Source organism: Oncorhynchus mykiss, chromosome 2 (genome assembly GCF_057628025.1).
Source record: "Oncorhynchus mykiss isolate SJ-2025 chromosome 2, ASM5762802v1, whole genome shotgun sequence".
Classification (NCBI taxonomy): domain Eukaryota; kingdom Metazoa; phylum Chordata; class Actinopteri; order Salmoniformes; family Salmonidae; genus Oncorhynchus; species Oncorhynchus mykiss.
Window position 1 is genome coordinate 52,952,640 of NC_143023.1, and position 16,764 is coordinate 52,969,403.

Below are 16,764 nucleotides of genomic sequence, written 5' to 3' on the forward strand. Positions count from 1 at the left end.
TAAAATGTTAACACTGATTTTAACTCTCCTTGATTTACTGTGTACTCTTTTCAGAAGTTATTCCATTGAATTCAAGTGTAGGATTTGTATGTGAGTACCATTATTACTACCAAGTAGTAACAGAGACACTGCCTCCAGACTTAAGAGACAAAAGCAACAGAGAGTGAAACAACCTTGATTTTCATCTTTAATTAAAAGCAAAAGGTTTATCCCTGCAGCACCAGCCTGCAGTCTCTAAAGGCCATTCCAATTACTGGCAGAAGACATAAAGAGCCCTTCAACTTTGAGTGGCCAGACTCAGTAATTTGAGAGAGAGGGATCGAGAGAGGGGGAGAAAGTGGCGAGGGAGAGTTGTGTACTTTTTTCCACCAGGGGCGGCGTGGCTCTCTCTGGGAGTGTGCTAGGCAAAGGGCTGAAGGGAGGCGTAGGCAGGGCTCTTGTGGCTTTTTGGGGGGTTGCAAGAAGGAGGGCGTTTACGTCGGTGGCCCAACCCCTTCCATAGAGTAGAGATGCAGAAGCAACTCGGCTCCCAAAAGTAACTGGAAGACAGTTCCCTTTGAATGGAGAGTGAGTTGCAGAGGACTACACCGGCAATATGAGAGCCCTGCGTTTGGTCCTGCTGAGTGCCTTCTTGCCCCTGCTCTGTCTGCCCAGCCCCAGCCATGGAGGTAAGTGCAACAACCCAAATTAGTTCGTCAAGCTATTAGTCTCCAAGCTGACCGATCCCCTGTTATGTCAGAAAGTCACAGCTGTAGCTATGGGGATCATTCAAGTCAACTCTCACTTTCATGGGCTTCTCTCCTATACATATCAATTATAATCACTTGGGTTTCCGAGTTGAAGTTGCCTCTAATCGCTGACTTCGGTTCAGCTAATCGATCCTTCACCCTCCTCACTTTTGGGAGGTAAAAAAGAACCCGGGCATAGGGGTAACTTCATCCCACACCATTAGATATCGATCAGTCATGTTTCTTTCAAACACATTTTACTGCTGTTTTACATGAAATTACATACACCTGGAGAGATCTGCTGTAGGTGTTGTGCAGTGCTATAGGTCTCAGACAGCAGATGTTGAAGTTTATGTGTAATGTTTGCTCAGGAACAGTTTTGTGGGAGCAGTGTGTTGGTAGAGGGTACAGTCAGTTTTTAGATAGCTAACTTTAAAGGGAGGTGCGTTTGAGGTCCCCTCCTCGAGCTCTGAAAAGCTCTTTCAGAAGCAGCCCAGGGCCAGGGTAGGCAAGGTTTGATTTCACCCATCCAGGGAAATGAGCTTTAGGGGGTGGAGTGTCAAGAAAGAGCTGGCTTCCTCTCTCCCTCCCTTCTCCTCTCTCTCTCCCTTCTCCTCCCTTGGCCCCACAGTTCTGAGATAGATTGAATCAGGAGCAGCAGCACCTCACAGTGCAGTTCCCGGCCACGAGGAGTTTTGGAAGTGTTTGTGGTTGGGGGAAGGCAAATCTTTTGTTCGCCCTGAATCTGGTGAGGGAATGAAACGATGCCTTTCAAAAGCTCACTGGATCCTACAGAAATCTGTACACATGGCAATTTGGCAGGAGTATCCCCGGCCCCATTGCACAGATGTTTAGTTTATTGTTTGTGCCAGGCTCTTAGATCTTTCAAATCACATTGGACATTTTACTCCAGTTAAACTCCAATGGGAAAACAGTGATGAGCCCCAGTCTGGGGTTGGGAATGCCACTTGGTCTGAGTGGAAAACTGCTTGTTAAGTCTAGTTTAGGGAATCATTTCAACCTTCAAAGCCTGTGTAGTGAATGTCATCTGTAGCACTGTAATGGGATGTTATCAGGTGATAGCATTGATATCAGTTGGCACCACAGTCTGTAGTGTTAAACTGCTGACCCGATAGCGCTAATGCTAAACAGATGTTCCAGAGTCTGCGCCTTTCTCTCCCCCCCCCCCCCCCCCCCCGCCCGCCCGCCCGCCCCACCCCACCTTCCCTGTCACCCTCACCCTTCCAACCACAAGCTGTCAGGAACACCTCACAAACTACCTGGAATGTGCATCTCTGACCTCACCTCCTCTGTGTTTGCATCTTGTTCCTGTGTCACGGGGTGCCACATTGCTCGCAGCTGGAACTGGACGAACTTGTACGTCATTGTACGACAGCAGAATGCTATAGAAAAGTCACTCTAATGATTTCTCTGGTCTGTGGAGCTGTTGTTAAATGACTCGGGTTCATAAACCTAATTCTCCTTAACTGCTACGTTAATTATCCTAACCTGCAACAAAAAGTCTAATCTGACAAAAGCTCTATCCTTTCCAGTCAAAACTACTACATCTCATTCTCTACCTCTGTGTATTTTGTGGCTATGGTAACAGAGCTAAACAAATATGGATTTTGAAGCTGGGCTTCTTGGAGCTTCTATACAAGGAGCCCATGTGTTCTGTGTGAGTTGCCAGAAGGGTAAACTGCACAGACTACAAGTGCCTGCACATTAGATTAATGAATCCAATACTTGTTTAAGGGAATTGACGAGATTAGTCGTTGGTGACTGGAGCTCTCTGACTAATGCAGCCAGCAACCCTGAATTCACCCCCCACTTTAAACAGTTTACTAACTAAAATGTTATGATACTATGTACTACTGGGCATGCAAATCCGACAGTGTATAAATACGGCGCAAATCACACAGGACTTATTTTTTGGCCCTTTGGACATCATCATAGAATAGGATGGCAACAATGTACAGTGCCTTGCAAAAGTAATCATCCCCCTTGGCGTTTTTTCCTATTTTGTTGCATTACAACCTGTAATTTAAATAGATTTTTATTTTGATTTCATGTAATGGAAATACACAAAATAGTCGAAATTGGTGAAATTACATTTTAAAAAATAACTAAAAATATAAATAATTAAAAATTTTTTTTTGAAAAGTGGTGCGTACATATGTATTCAGCCCCTTTGCTATGAAGCCCCTAAATAAGATCTGGTGCAACCAATTACCTTCAGAAGTCACATAATTAGTTAAATGAAGTCCTCCTTTGTGCAATCCAAGTGTCACATGATCTGAGTATATATACACCTGTTCTGAAAGGCACCAGAGTCTGCAACACCACTAGCTAGGGGCACCACCAAGCAAGCAGCACCATGAAGACCAAGGAGCTCTCCAAACAGGTCAGAGACAAAGTTGTGGAGAAGTACAGATCAGGGTTGGGTTATAAAAAAAATATCAGTAACTTTGAAAATCCGAATTAGCACCATTAAATCTATTATTAAAAAATGTAAAGAATTTTTGCACCACAACAAACCTGTCAAGAGAGGGCCACCCACCAAAACTCACGGACCAGGCAAAGAGAGCATTAAACAGAGAGGCAACAAAGAGTCCAAAGATAACCCTGAAGGAGCTGCAAAGCTCCACAGCGGAGAATGGAGTATCTGTCCATAGGACCACTTTAAGCCGTACACTCCACAGAGCTGGGCTTCACGGAAGAGTGGCCAGGAAAAAAAGCCATTGCTTAAAGAAAAAAATAAGCAAACACATTTGGTGTTTGCCAAAAGGCATGTGGGAGACTCCCAAAATATATATAAGAATGTACTCTGGTCAGATCAGACTAAAATTTAGCTTTTTGTCTATCAAGGTAAATTCTATGTCTAGTGCAAACCCAACACCCCTCATCACCCCTCATGGGGATGTTTTTCATCGGCAGGGACTGGGAAACTGGTCAGAATTGAAGGAATGATGGATGGCGCAAAATACAGGGAAATTCTTGAGAGAAACCTGTTTATCTTCCAGAGATTTGCGACTGGGACAGAGATTCACCTTCCAGCATGACAATGACCCTAAGCATACTGCTAAAGCAACACTTGAGTGGTTTAAGGGGAAACATTTAAACATTTTGGAATGGCCTAGTCAAAGCCCAGAACTCAATACAATTGAGTGGTGTGACTTAAAGATTGCTGTACACCAGCAGAATCCATCCAACTTGAAGTAGCTGGAGCAGTTTTGCCTTGAAGAAGGTGCAAAAATCCCAGTGGCTAGATGTGCCAAGCTTATAGAGACATACCCCAAGAGACTTGCAGCTGTAATTCCTGCAAAAGGTGGCTTTAACAAGGTATTGACTTTGTGGGGAGAATAGTTATGTACGCTCAAGTTTTCAGGGTTCTTTTTGTCTTATTTTGCATCTTCAAAGTGGTAGGCATGTTGTGTAAATCAAATGATACAAACCTCCAACAAATCCATTTTAATTCCAGGTTGTAAGGCAAGAAAATATGAAAAGGGGGGTGAATACTTTCGCAAGCCATTGTACATGTAATTATGTAGTATAGACATCCATATACAGACATCGATGTTAGAGACGTGGTTTCGCATTCCACTTAAACCCAAATGGCAACCTATTCCCTATGAACAAAAGTATAGACGCATCATACAACAATTTAAAATATTTTACTGAGTTACAGTTCACATAAGGAAATCAGTCAATGGAAATAAATTAATTAGGCCATAATCTATGGATTTCACATGACTGGGAGTACAGATATGCATCTGTTGGCGACAGATACCTTTAAAAAAATGTAGGGCAGTGGATCAGAAAACCGGTCAGTATCTGGTGTGACCACCACTTGCCTCATGCAGCGCGACACATCTCCTTCGCATAGAGTTGATCAGGCTGTTGATTGTGGCCCGTGGAATGTTGTCCCACTCCTCTTCAATGGCTGTGCGAATTGGCGGGAACAGGAACATGCTGTCGTACACAGCAACCCAGACGTGCTCAATGGGTGACATGTCTGGTGAGTATGCAGGCCATGGATGAACTGGGACATTTTCAGCTCTCAGGAATTGTGTACAGATCCTTGCGACATGGGGCCTTGCATTATTATGCTGAAACATGAGGTGATGGTGGCGGGGGAATGGTACAAACAATGGGCCTCAGGATCTCGTCACGGTATCTTTGTGCATTCAAATTGCCATAGATAAAATGCAATTGTGTACGTTATCCGTAGCTTATGCCTGCCCATATCATAACCCCACCGCCACCACGAGGCATTCTGTTCACAACGTTGACATCAGCATACCGCTCACCCACACAACGCCTTCTGCCCAGTACAGTTAAACACAAGATTCTTCCGTGAAGAGCACACTTTTCCAGCGTGCCAGTGACCACCGAAGGTAAGCATTTTCCCACTGAAGTCATTTACGACGCTAACCTGCAGTCAGGTCAAGACCCTGGTTAGCACACAGATGAGCTTCCCTGAGACGGTTTCTGACAGTTTGTGCAGAAATACTTTGGTTGTGCAAACCCACAGTTTCATCAGCTGTCCTGGTGGCTGGTCTCCGACAATCCCGAAGGTGAAAAAGTCGGACGTGGAGGTCCTGGGCTGGAGTGGTTAGACGTGGTCTGTAGTTGTGGGGGCCAGATGAACGTGCTACCAAGTTTTCTAAAACGGCATTAGAGGTGACTTATGTTAGTGCAATTAACATAACATTTTCTGGCACCAGCTCTGGTGGACATTCCTGCATCAGCATGCCAGTTGCATGCTTCCTCAAAACCTGAGACATCTGTGACGTTGTGTCATGTGAAAAACTGGGAAACATGATTTTTGTGTATGGAACATTTCTGAGATATTTTATTTCAGCTCATGAAACATGGGACCAAAACTTTACAGGTTGTTTTGTTCAGTGTAATTCACTTGTTTTGACAATGGCCCATAGGGTGACAGTCGTGATAAGATCAACGTCTTACATTAGTTCTTGATCTTCGCTATGTCTGCTATAGGCTGTATACCCAAACTTCCTGATATTGTACATCTGCTGTAGGCAGTATACCCAAATGCCCTGACATTGTTTAATGAATGGTATGTGCACTGAGCATTGTTATTTGCATTGGATAAGTGCCCTCCACTGGCTAAGACTAGTACTGCTACTACTACAATCGGAATCAGCCCCAAAGGACACATCATTTTATTACAACCTTTTGCTTGATACTAGGGGCGTAGGCACGACTGGGTCTGGGTGGGTGCAGGCACAGGTGTAGGGGATCCAGGCCCACCAAATAGGCTTGAGGAAAAAAATGCTTTACTCGTCAGTGTTCCAAATGGGACGTTATTTGTCTTTACTTGACTTGCATTGTACTTGACTTGGGCAGGACCTCAACGAAACTGAGTACCGGCACCATTTCTTCTGCTTGAGTTCCTGCACCTCCTATAGAATACTAGTTCAAAAGTATTGAGAAGTTCCTGCAACTAAATATAAACGGTACCGGCACTCGAAATGAGTACTGACACCTATTTCAGTCCAAGTCAAGCACTGGTCTAAACATGCATACACCATCAGATAGAATTCATAGCAAGCAGTAGGGAGGGGGTGGGAAAATGAAAGGAATATACGAAAGGGATATTGACAATAACAATAATAATAATACAATAATAATAATACATGGTATTTGGCAGATGAGTTTCAGAACACTAAAGGACATCTTACATAAAATCTGGTGCTTTACATAAAATCAATTTCAGTTAGGCCTATGTAATGAATATGAATTATTCTTTATTTACAAGGGGGAAAACTATAAAAACAAATTGTGAAAAGAAATCAGCTCCTGGGTGGCACAGCGGTCTAAGGCACTGCATATCAGTACAAGAGGTGTCACTACAGTCCCTGGTTTGAATCTAGGCTGTATCACATACGGCCGTGATTGGGAGTCCCATAGGGCGGCACACAATTGGCCCAGCGTCGTCCGGGTTTAGCAGGGGTAGGCCGTCATTGTAAATCAGAATTTGTTTTTAACTGACTTGCCTAGTTACAGTGCCTTGCGAAAGTATTCGGCCCCCTTGAACTTTGCGACCTTTTGCCACATTTCAGGCTTCAAACATAAAGATATAAAACTGTATTTTTTTGTGAAGAATCAACAACAAATGGGACACAATCATGAAGTGGAACGACATTTATTGGATATTTCAAACTTTTTTAACAAATCAAAAACTGAAAAATTGGGCGTGCAAAATTATTCAGCCCCTTTACTTTCAGTGCAGCAAACTCTCTCCAGAAGTTCAGTGAGGATCTCTGAATGATCCAATGTTGACCTAAATGACTAATGATGATAAATACAATCCACCTGTGTGTAATCAAGTCTCCGTATAAATGCACCTGCACTGTGATAGTCTCAGAGGTCCGTTAAAAGCGCACAGAGCATCATGAAGAACAAGGAACACACCAGGCAGGTCCGAGATACTGTTGTGAAGAAGTTTAAAGCCGGATTTGGATACAAAAAGATTTCCCAAGCTTTAAACATCCCAAGGAGCACTGTGCAAGCGATAATATTGAAATGGAAGGAGTATCAGACCACTGCAAATCTACCAAGACCTGGCCGTCCCTCTAAACTTTCAGCTCATACAAGGAGAAGACTGATCAGAGATGCAGCCAAGAGGCCCATGATCACTCTGGATGAACTGCAGAGATCTACAGCTGAGGTGGGAGACTCTGTCCATAGGACAACAATCAGTTGTATATTGCACAAATCTGGCCTTTATGGAAGAGTGGCAAGAAGAAAGCCATTTCTTAAAGATATCCATAAAAAGTGTCGTTTAAAGTTTGCCACAAGCCACCTGGGAGACACACCAAACATGTGGAAGAAGGTGCTCTGGTCAGATGAAACCAAAATTGAACTTTTTGGCAACAATGCAAAACGTTATGTTTGGCGTAAAAGCAACACAGCTGAACACACCATCCCCACTGTCAAACATGGTGGTGGCAGCATCATGGTTTGGGCCTGCTTTTCTTCAGCAGGGACAGGGAAGATGGTTAAAATTGATGGGAAGTATGGATTGATGGATGGAGCCAAATACAGGACCATTCTGGAAGAAAACCTGATGGAGTCTGCAAAAGACCTGAGACTGGGACGGAGATTTGTCTTCCAACAAGACAATGATCCAAAACATAAAGCAAAATCTACAATGGAATGGTTCAAAAATAAACATATCCAGGTGTTAGAATGGCCAAGTCAAAGTCCAGACCTGAATCCAATCGAGAATCTGTGGAAAGAACTGAAAACTGCTGTTCACAAATGCTCTCCATCCAACCTCACTGAGCTCGAGCTGTTTTGCAAGGAGGAATGGGAAAAAATTTCAGTCTCTCGATGTGCAAAACTGATAGAGACATACCCCAAGCGACTTACAGCTGTAATCGCAGCAAAAGGTGGCGCTACAAAGTATTAACTTAAGGGGGCTGAATAATTTTGCACACCCAATTTTTCAGTTTTTGATTTTTTTAAAAAAGTTTGAAATATCCAATAAATGTTGTTCCACTTCATGATTGTGTCCCACTTGTTGTTGATTCTTCACAAAAAAATACAGTTTTATATCTTTATGTTTGAAGCCTGAAATGTGGCAAAAGGTCGCAAAGTTCAAGGGGGCCGAATACTTTCGCAAGGCACTGTAAATACAGGTTAAACTGATTAATGTCCAAATAATATGTGGGCTCTGGCACGTGTCACTTTGCGCTGATACCATGTCCAGAAAACAGCAGCTATCACTGTGTTGACTCTCTAGCCAACTTGGCTAGCAAAAACAAGTAAATGTGATGTTGGAGCATTTGCCAAGTTATTTGATATCAGTGATTTTGCCACGAAGGGCTTCCAGTACATTCAGAGACAATGATCAGCGCTACAAACATTTTTATTGAACATTCTTAGAAATCATGAAACATGCTTCTCCACTTCGACAGACGCTCGATCCCTCCCTCCGCTGAGACATGACATGAAATAAAAAATGGAGTTATTTAAATGTATGCTCTGTTGTGCCTTGCAAGTAATAGGATACAACAACCGGCCCTTTAACAGTGTAATCATATAGCCTAGCTTGAGACTCGAGTTTTGAAATATAAGGGACTCTACATTATTATGAAAGTAGGCAAATGCATGGGGAATTGGAAATAGAACTTTGTCCTGTGCTTCTCCGCCAATGCACTTTAGTTAGGCCCTATAGGCTATTTGATAATTTAACTGATATCACACAATGCATTCTAGGCACACTTAATCTCCCGCGCCCACAGAGAATAGCATTCTACTTGCATTGTGACTCATAAAGTGATCTTGACTAAGAAAAGGTTGTGGACCACTGTTCTGGTCTATATAGGCTACAGCCTATTATGAGGTGCATTAGCATACTGTTTAGCAAAAATGTTTGCTGTGATGGTGTCTCACGCAAACCTGATCTAATTCGATTGGCAAACATGCTAGTGATTAACACTAGAAAAGCCTGGCCTCGTTGGATCCCTTCGGGCCAATGTCTTTCAAAGTCAACAGTCTAATAAACACAGTTCATATATACTATCGGAAGAATTATCATTTGGTTGTGTTTATGAGGGTGTTCGGTAACGCTATACAAAATATAATGTATTTCAAAGAACACAATAGAATTAATTTGTTTATGTAACTGTAGGCTACATGTACACAATAAAAAAAACACAAAACAAACAATTCAAGTGTTAAAATCCATTAAATAAACACCATCACAAAGAACAGAAATTATTCATTAGTTAAGGGCAGTTCTTAAGGAATGAATTTATGAAAAAAAAGTATTTCAAAAGAACAGAATGGCATATTGTCTGTTTAAATATATTACTGTGCTTTGAGTGTTGCAAGTGCACGTGGGAGCTCAGGGGGTGATTTTTAAGAGTTTAGTAAGGATAGGTGATTTGGAAACTGCAGAATCGTCTCTTTCTGATACTATATAGACATCAAAACGTCTTACATGCTTGTCACTCTGTAGGAGAATTTGCTAAAGATCACTTTCTGAGTCAAAATGCAAGCCAAGATCTTATTAATTTAATATAAGTAGACATGCACTCAAAATTGACTGTAGCGCAGATGGGGCCCACAAGCTAATGGTGGCTGAAAACACAATCATCGCGGGATGAACGAGTGACGAATTTCCGGCCAAGGGTGGTTCATTTAAAAATAATTCCTTCCTCCCTCGCCCCTTGCCCTGCAAGTGTATACTCGTCAGGCGTCATGATACGTCATCAGAGGTGTCCACTTAATTTGAGGGCTGAGGGGATAGGGTGTGTCTTAAGTGTTTGGACCGCAACCTATGGCTCGAGGAAGCTCAGATCACGTGTCTGCAGTTATCTGATTGGCCAGCGACAGGCCTGTAGGTGCACTTGATTTGCTCTCTGGGCCTGTCGGGTAGGGGGAGTTCTACCTTCAGACACATGTAATGGTTCAATATGGGAGCCCTGCCTACCAGGCGCTGGGGCTGCTGAATCAAGTGCACTTACCGCCAACATCACAAAACAAATAAAAACAATAGGATCGCAGGGCTTTAATTTTTTACGACCGGTTGGTGACCACTGGTTTAGGTGTAGTTTTGATGGGTCATCATCAGATGCACAGGCCTGGCAGGGGAAAAAAATAACATGTCCTCTTAAAACTGCTTATAACACAAATTCTGTTTGTGATATTAAGAGTCTAACACAATAGTGTGTTATATAGACTTATTTAGGAAAAGTCAAAGATGGGGGGACTTAACTTTAAAAAAGTTGTTTTAGTCTAACTATAGGTCTATGGTTTATTATATGTATATATAATATATATAATTATATGTCTGTGTGAGTCGCATGTTAAATGCAAGAGTCATGGATTTACGTAGGCCATCACATGTGTGGGGTATAGTATACAGTAAAGCATAGGGTAAGCTATACTTTTATGATAATTTAATGTTGATTTAAGTTCCCAAATTTTGGACCACATACATTTTTGCTGGCTCTGCCATCAACGGATTTCTGCCTACGCCACCGTTTTAAATCATATGGAAATAAGAGGATGCCATAACATTGCAGAGCATGGGAAAGAAAATCAATGTTGACAGTGTTCTAATGAAGGTAAAGCTCCCTCCTCTTCCTGTCTGCTTTTTATCCTGGCAGCTTAATTAAGACAGCCGGTTTCACTATTCGAGTGAGTTCTGTGTTATTAATGACCTTTCTGCCTGTGGCCGGGGGCAAAATCCGTTGTGAGAATCCACATTTCTTAATTTGGACATTCCCTATGCCTTCTCCCGCTCTTCCCCCACCAGGAGGAATAAGTGTAACTTTATAACCCTAGTAAAACTTACCATATGATAGGGCTTTCCATCTCTGCTTGTACTTATTCCCGCCTGAGATATGGCTTTTTCTTTGCAACTCTGCCTAGAAGGCCGGCATCCCGAAGTCACCTCTTCACAGTTGACGTTGAGACGGGTGTTTTGCAGGTACTATTTAATGAAGCTGCCAGCTGAGGACTTGTGAGGCGTCTGCTTCTCAAACTAGAAAGTGCATTTGTGAATATACCCAAGTCAAAGCCAGTGTTTCTGTCCCCGAAAAGTGCAATCGTTAGGTAGTAGGAAAAACAAGTGTAACACAAAGTTAAACAGCACCGCCCAGCATATTTATTGTTGATAAGAACTGTTGGGGAATTTCATGGCGTGGATTTCATGATCAAACCGTGTTAGCCCGATCAGCTAAGGTCAAGGCATTACATTTCCCCTTTGGCGACCAATGAAGTACTGGAGAAGATCTTATCATATCTGGTTTTGAAGAAGTCTGTGTTAGCCCATCGAGCTGAAGAGTAGGCATGAGATCAGGGAGCTAACCAATGTCTTCAGTTCTCAGGTGAAGTTATCATTTTAAAACATTCATTTTCTGATAAAAACAGTATCTGATTTGCCCAATAGGCAGTACAAATCTGCTTCTCTAAGCTAATGTAACAGTGTAAATAAGTTGTTCAATTCCTGCATAAAATGGGTAATACAGACAGGAAGTCTCTCCAGTGCCTCGACCAGCACAACTGGGGTTACCTCTACCCGTCCCGTCCGGAGCCAGTCCCAGTGGGATGCAGAGACGCGGCATTGGACCACTTCGAGGGGTTCACCCGCCTATTCCGGGCTGTCTTCAACCATCCGCCCGACGGTAGAGAGGCTGGGGAATGGCTCTTCCATTTGAGGCAGGGGACGAGGAGCACCCAGGAGTTCACCCTGGAATTCTGGACCTTGGAGCAGGCTGGAACGACAGGGCCCCCATCGACCACTACCGATGCAGCCTGCGTGAGGACGTCCGACATGAGATGGCCTCCACGGTAAAGGATGTGCAGCGATTGCTAGGGTTTGCCAATTACTACCGAAGATTTATCCTGGGTTTTGGCCAGGTGGCTGCTCCCATTACCTCACTGCTGAAGGCGGGGTCCTGTATGGTTGCAGTGGTCGGCTGAGGCGGACAGAGCTTTTGGGCACCTGAGAGCTCTGTTTACCTCGGCTCCCGTGCTGGACCATCCGGATCCCTCTTTGGCATTCATAGTGGAGGTGGACGCGTCCGAGGCTGGGATAGGAGCCGTGCTCTCAAAACGCTCGGGTACGCCACCGAAACTCCACCCCTGTGCTTTCTTCTCGAAGAAGCTCATCCGGCGGAGCGTAACTATGATGTGGGGGACCGGGAGCTGTTGGCTGTGGATAAAGTGTTGAAGGCGTGGAGACGTTGGCTTGAGGGGGCTAAACACCCTTTCCTCATCTGGACTGACCACCTCAACCTGGAGTACATCCGGGCAGTGAGGAGACTGAATCCTCGTCAGGCAAGGTGGGCTATGTTCTTTACCCGTTTTTTGTTTACCCTGTCCTACAGACCAGGTTCCCAGAATATGAAGGTAGACGCACTGTCCTGGCTGTATGACACAGAGGAGCGGCCCATTGATCAGACTCCCATACTCCCGGCCTCCTGCCTGGTTGCGCCGGCCATGTGGGAGCTGGACGCGGACATTGAGCAGGCATTGCCTACAGAGCCCGCTCCCCTCCAGTGTCCCATCGGGCGTATGTACGTTCCGTCTGCTGTCCGTGACCACGTCATCCTCCTCTGGTCATCCGGGGATCAGTCGGACGGTGCGCTCTCTGACTGGGAAGTACTGGTGGCCCACCTTGGCAAAGGACGTGAGGGTTTATGTTTCCTCCTGCTCGGTGTGTGCCCAGTATAGGGCTCCGAGACACCTGCCCAGAAGTAAGCTATATCCCTTACCCATTCCCCAACGACCTCGGTCACACGTGTCGGTGGATTTCCTAAACAATCTTTCTCTTTCACAGGAAAACACTACGAGTCCTGTCGTCTCCTCCCTCTGCCCGGTCTTCCTACGGCCCTACAGACTGCAGAAGCCCTGTTTACTCACGTCTTCCGGCACTACGGGGTGCCTGAGGATATAGTGTCTGATTGGGGCCCCCAGCTCACATCGAGAGTCTGGAAGGGGTTCATGGAACGTCTCGATCAGTCTCACCTCAGGTTTTCACCCCAAGAGTAACAGGCAGGTAGAGTCAACCAGGACGTGGGCAGGTTTCTGTGGTCGTATTGCTACGCCCAGACGGAGGCAGTGGGCGGCGTTCGTGCCCTGGGCCGAGATGGCGCAGAATTCGCTTCGCCACTCCTCCACTAACCTCTCCCCCTTTCAGTGTGTATTGGGGAACTAGCCGGTTCTGGCGCCGTGGCATCAGCGTCAAATCAAGGCTTCTGTGGTGGACGACTGGTTCAGGCACGCGGAGGAGACATGGGAGGCCGCCCATGTTCACCTCCAGCGAGCCGCACTGCGTCAAAAGACCAGCGAGGACCATCACCGCAGTGAGGCCCCGTTGTTCGCACCAGGGAACCGGGCCTGGCTCTCGACCTGAAACCTGCCTCTCCGCTTGCCCTCCCGGAAGCTGGGTCCGTGGTTTGTGAGAGCTTCCCTCTGATTACCGTATTAACCCCTCGTTCCATGTGTCTCTCCTCAGGCCGGTGGTGGCTGGTCCGCTCCAGGAATCTGAGGTGCAGGAGGTTCCTCCGGCCCCTCTGGACTTCGAGGGGGTCCGTTCGTTCCATCCTGGATTCGAGGCGTTGGGCGGGGTGCCTTCAGTACCTCGTGGAGTGAGAGGGGTACGGTCCGGAGGAGAGGTGCTGGGTCCCGGTGGCGGATGTTTTGGACTCTGAACTGCTGCGGGAGTTTCACCGTCGCCGGCCAGTTCGCCCTGCGCCTCGCACTCCGGGTCGTCCCCGAGGCCGGTGTCTGGCGCACCACTGGAGCCGCGCTTCAAGGGGTGGGTGGGTGGGGGGGGGGGGGGGTGTGTACTGTCCACGACTTCCGCCAAAATCAACTCCTCTGCTTGTTCTGGCGGCAATCGACGTCACCGGCTTTCTAGCCATCGACGCTCTATTTTTCATATTTCCATTCATTTTGCCTTGTTCCATACACACCTGGTTTTCATTCCCTAATCGCACTGCATGTATTTAGTCCTCTGTTCCCCTCCATGTCTTTGTGTGAAATTGTATTTATGTTACATGGGTATTGTTACGCGTCATACTTTTTGTCTATTGTTCCGTGTTTGGGCACATTTATGTACTTTTGTGCTTTCGTTGGACCGGAATAACAAGTGCTTCTATTCACTACACTCTGCTCTCCTGCACCTGACTTTGCCTCCAGTACACACAACGCATTATACATTATCTACATTTTTACTCCAAGATGTCGGCAATTTGAAAAACTGAAAAATTTGTGCATTGAACCATGATGTACGCTGTAGTTTCAAAACTCTGTGGATAGGGCTAAAACAATGACGCAATATCTGAATTCCAACATCTTTATGCACCTTCTCCATTGTTGTAGTTGAGTTGAGAGTGTCTTGGGAGAAAAACTGTCATTAAGTTGTCATAAAATGTACGTTTTGTATCATGCATTAGCAATTTATGTTATCAGCAACTACCATTGTTTAGTTGGCTTCAAATAAGCCACTCTTTACATGTCTATTTCTGAATCTAAGAATATCGTTTCCATGTGGGTTTTATGCTAGCGAAGGATGCCCTTTTTTAGGAGTGCTGATCATATCTATTTTATAACTGAACATCTATACTGTGTCCCATCATTGCAGGTAATTTATTGTTGACGATCGTACAAAGAATAAATGGTTTTATAAGCTCATGAGCACCAGCTAGCTTGTTAGCGTGGTTGTTAGCTTAGAAATATGTGGTGCATTCTATTTCTTGGCCACTAATGTGACATCGAGTCACTTTTCAGGTACATTTGACATATTTTGATGATAGTAGTTTATTGTAATGTTGTAGACATGAGATTACGTTTGAAAACTATTTATTTGTATTATTAGAAATAGGAAGAAATAATAATAATAAGTATCTACTATACAATCACCAGGACCTTTTATAGACATTCAGATTGTCTTTTTGTTAGTATATTATACAGCAGATCTATGGAGAAGTGTTGTTGGAGTGCTATTAATATGCCTTTGATGACTGAACATTCATCTATACTGTGTCCTATCAGCTTGGTAATAAATAAACTATCCATCCACTACTTCTGTGAGAGGCTTAGAAAATGTTCTGATTGCCATCTCAATAGTTCCTGATTTCAAGTATGCCTATTATTTGATTGTATTTTTTTTTGTTCTTTCAATTAGGTTGAGATAGTAATGGAGATTAAAAAAAAGGACTTGTAAGAGAGCAATTAACTGTTATCCCAAGAAAACGTTTTTGTTATTTTACTTCAGGACCCATGAGAACCTTTGTAACAATATATCGGCTTGGAGCCAAGCTTTACATCAGCTATGGCCAAATCTACATGATCTAATGATCATACAAGGGAATACAAGGGAAAATGCATTCCTTAAAATGACTGAATATATGTTATGAAAATGTCAACATACAGTATATCTTTGAAGACATACTTGTGAGGCTTTGTAATATAAACCCTCCATGAAACTTTCCTTCTGTTAATAATATAAACATAGACAGCCTTGGTGGTCGCTCACATGTTTTAGTGAGTCATCGGCTACTTCCAAAATGGCACACTTGAGTCGAATATAGGTCTATTGCTGCTGGTCTGTGGGAGTTCTCTCGGGTCCACACAGTGTCTGAGTGTGAGTCATACACTCATGAGGCCACTGTGGTTAAATCATGGGATACTGTATCTTACACTAACACAACCAACACATTTTGAGTCCTCTCAATGGTGCTTGTTAGAAATGTTGTGGTAGCGTTTTTGGGAAAACTCTCCCTTTTAACTATCTCAAAACCAATGGAAACCCAACATGAATTTTCCTCTAACATCCTTGTATGTTCTATCTAGAGAGCATTTATTTCCAGCAACCTTACACAGAAAATATAACATGATTGTCTATTGTCTTCAGTTGACCTGAATATGCAGTTTGAATATCTCATGCCATTTGAGTATCGCAACATGGCTTTGGCAGGCAGACGACAATATGCAAGGAGGGCGACACAGAGGCATATCAATTTCAACTTCTGTCCTGTTGAAATCTTCTTCAGGCCTGATAAAACCCTGAAGTGTTTCTGGGTAATTTGTAACCTGCCTGTTCTCGTCAGAGGCTGGGTCCTATGGGAGAAAATCAAGGGGCCTGCTGGGGTAGCTTGGTTCTGCTCTTGCAGCTGACAAGACGTGACTAAATTGTGCTGGATAAATATAGCTGGGTGTAGCCCGACCCAGTAGCGTAATGCTTCACATGTTGCAGAGAGGAGAGGGGGTGTAAGAGGGGCTGCTTGGAAGCTCTGGGGAGAGGAGAGGAGGAAAGGTGTGCAGAGTGGTAGTTCACACAGATTCCAGTGTTCAGGGGCTAGAGCATGTCGTCATCTCCCAGTCACGGCAGATTGAAATAGACAGAGGAAATGGTTTGTTCCATGGAGCTCTGCCTGACTGACTGCAACGTCTTCTTCAGTAGCTGCCTCGGGTGCTGAGGGGACTTGCCAGGAGACCAAGCCCTTGTCTGAGCTGATATAATAGCCAAGGCTAATACAGTCTT

General features: G+C 44.4%; 1 protein-coding gene across 1 annotated transcript in view; it reads left to right on the forward strand.

Moving 5' to 3' along the window:
* The first annotated feature begins 428 nt into the window (after positions 1-428).
* cspg4 (chondroitin sulfate proteoglycan 4) overlaps positions 429-16,764 on the forward strand; it is a 118,885-nt gene continuing 102,549 nt past the window's right edge. The window contains exon 1 of the mRNA XM_021564725.3: positions 429-668. Within this exon, the coding sequence (XP_021420400.3) occupies positions 596-668 (73 nt within the window). The 5' untranslated portion in view covers positions 429-595. The remainder of the gene's footprint in view (positions 669-16,764) is intronic.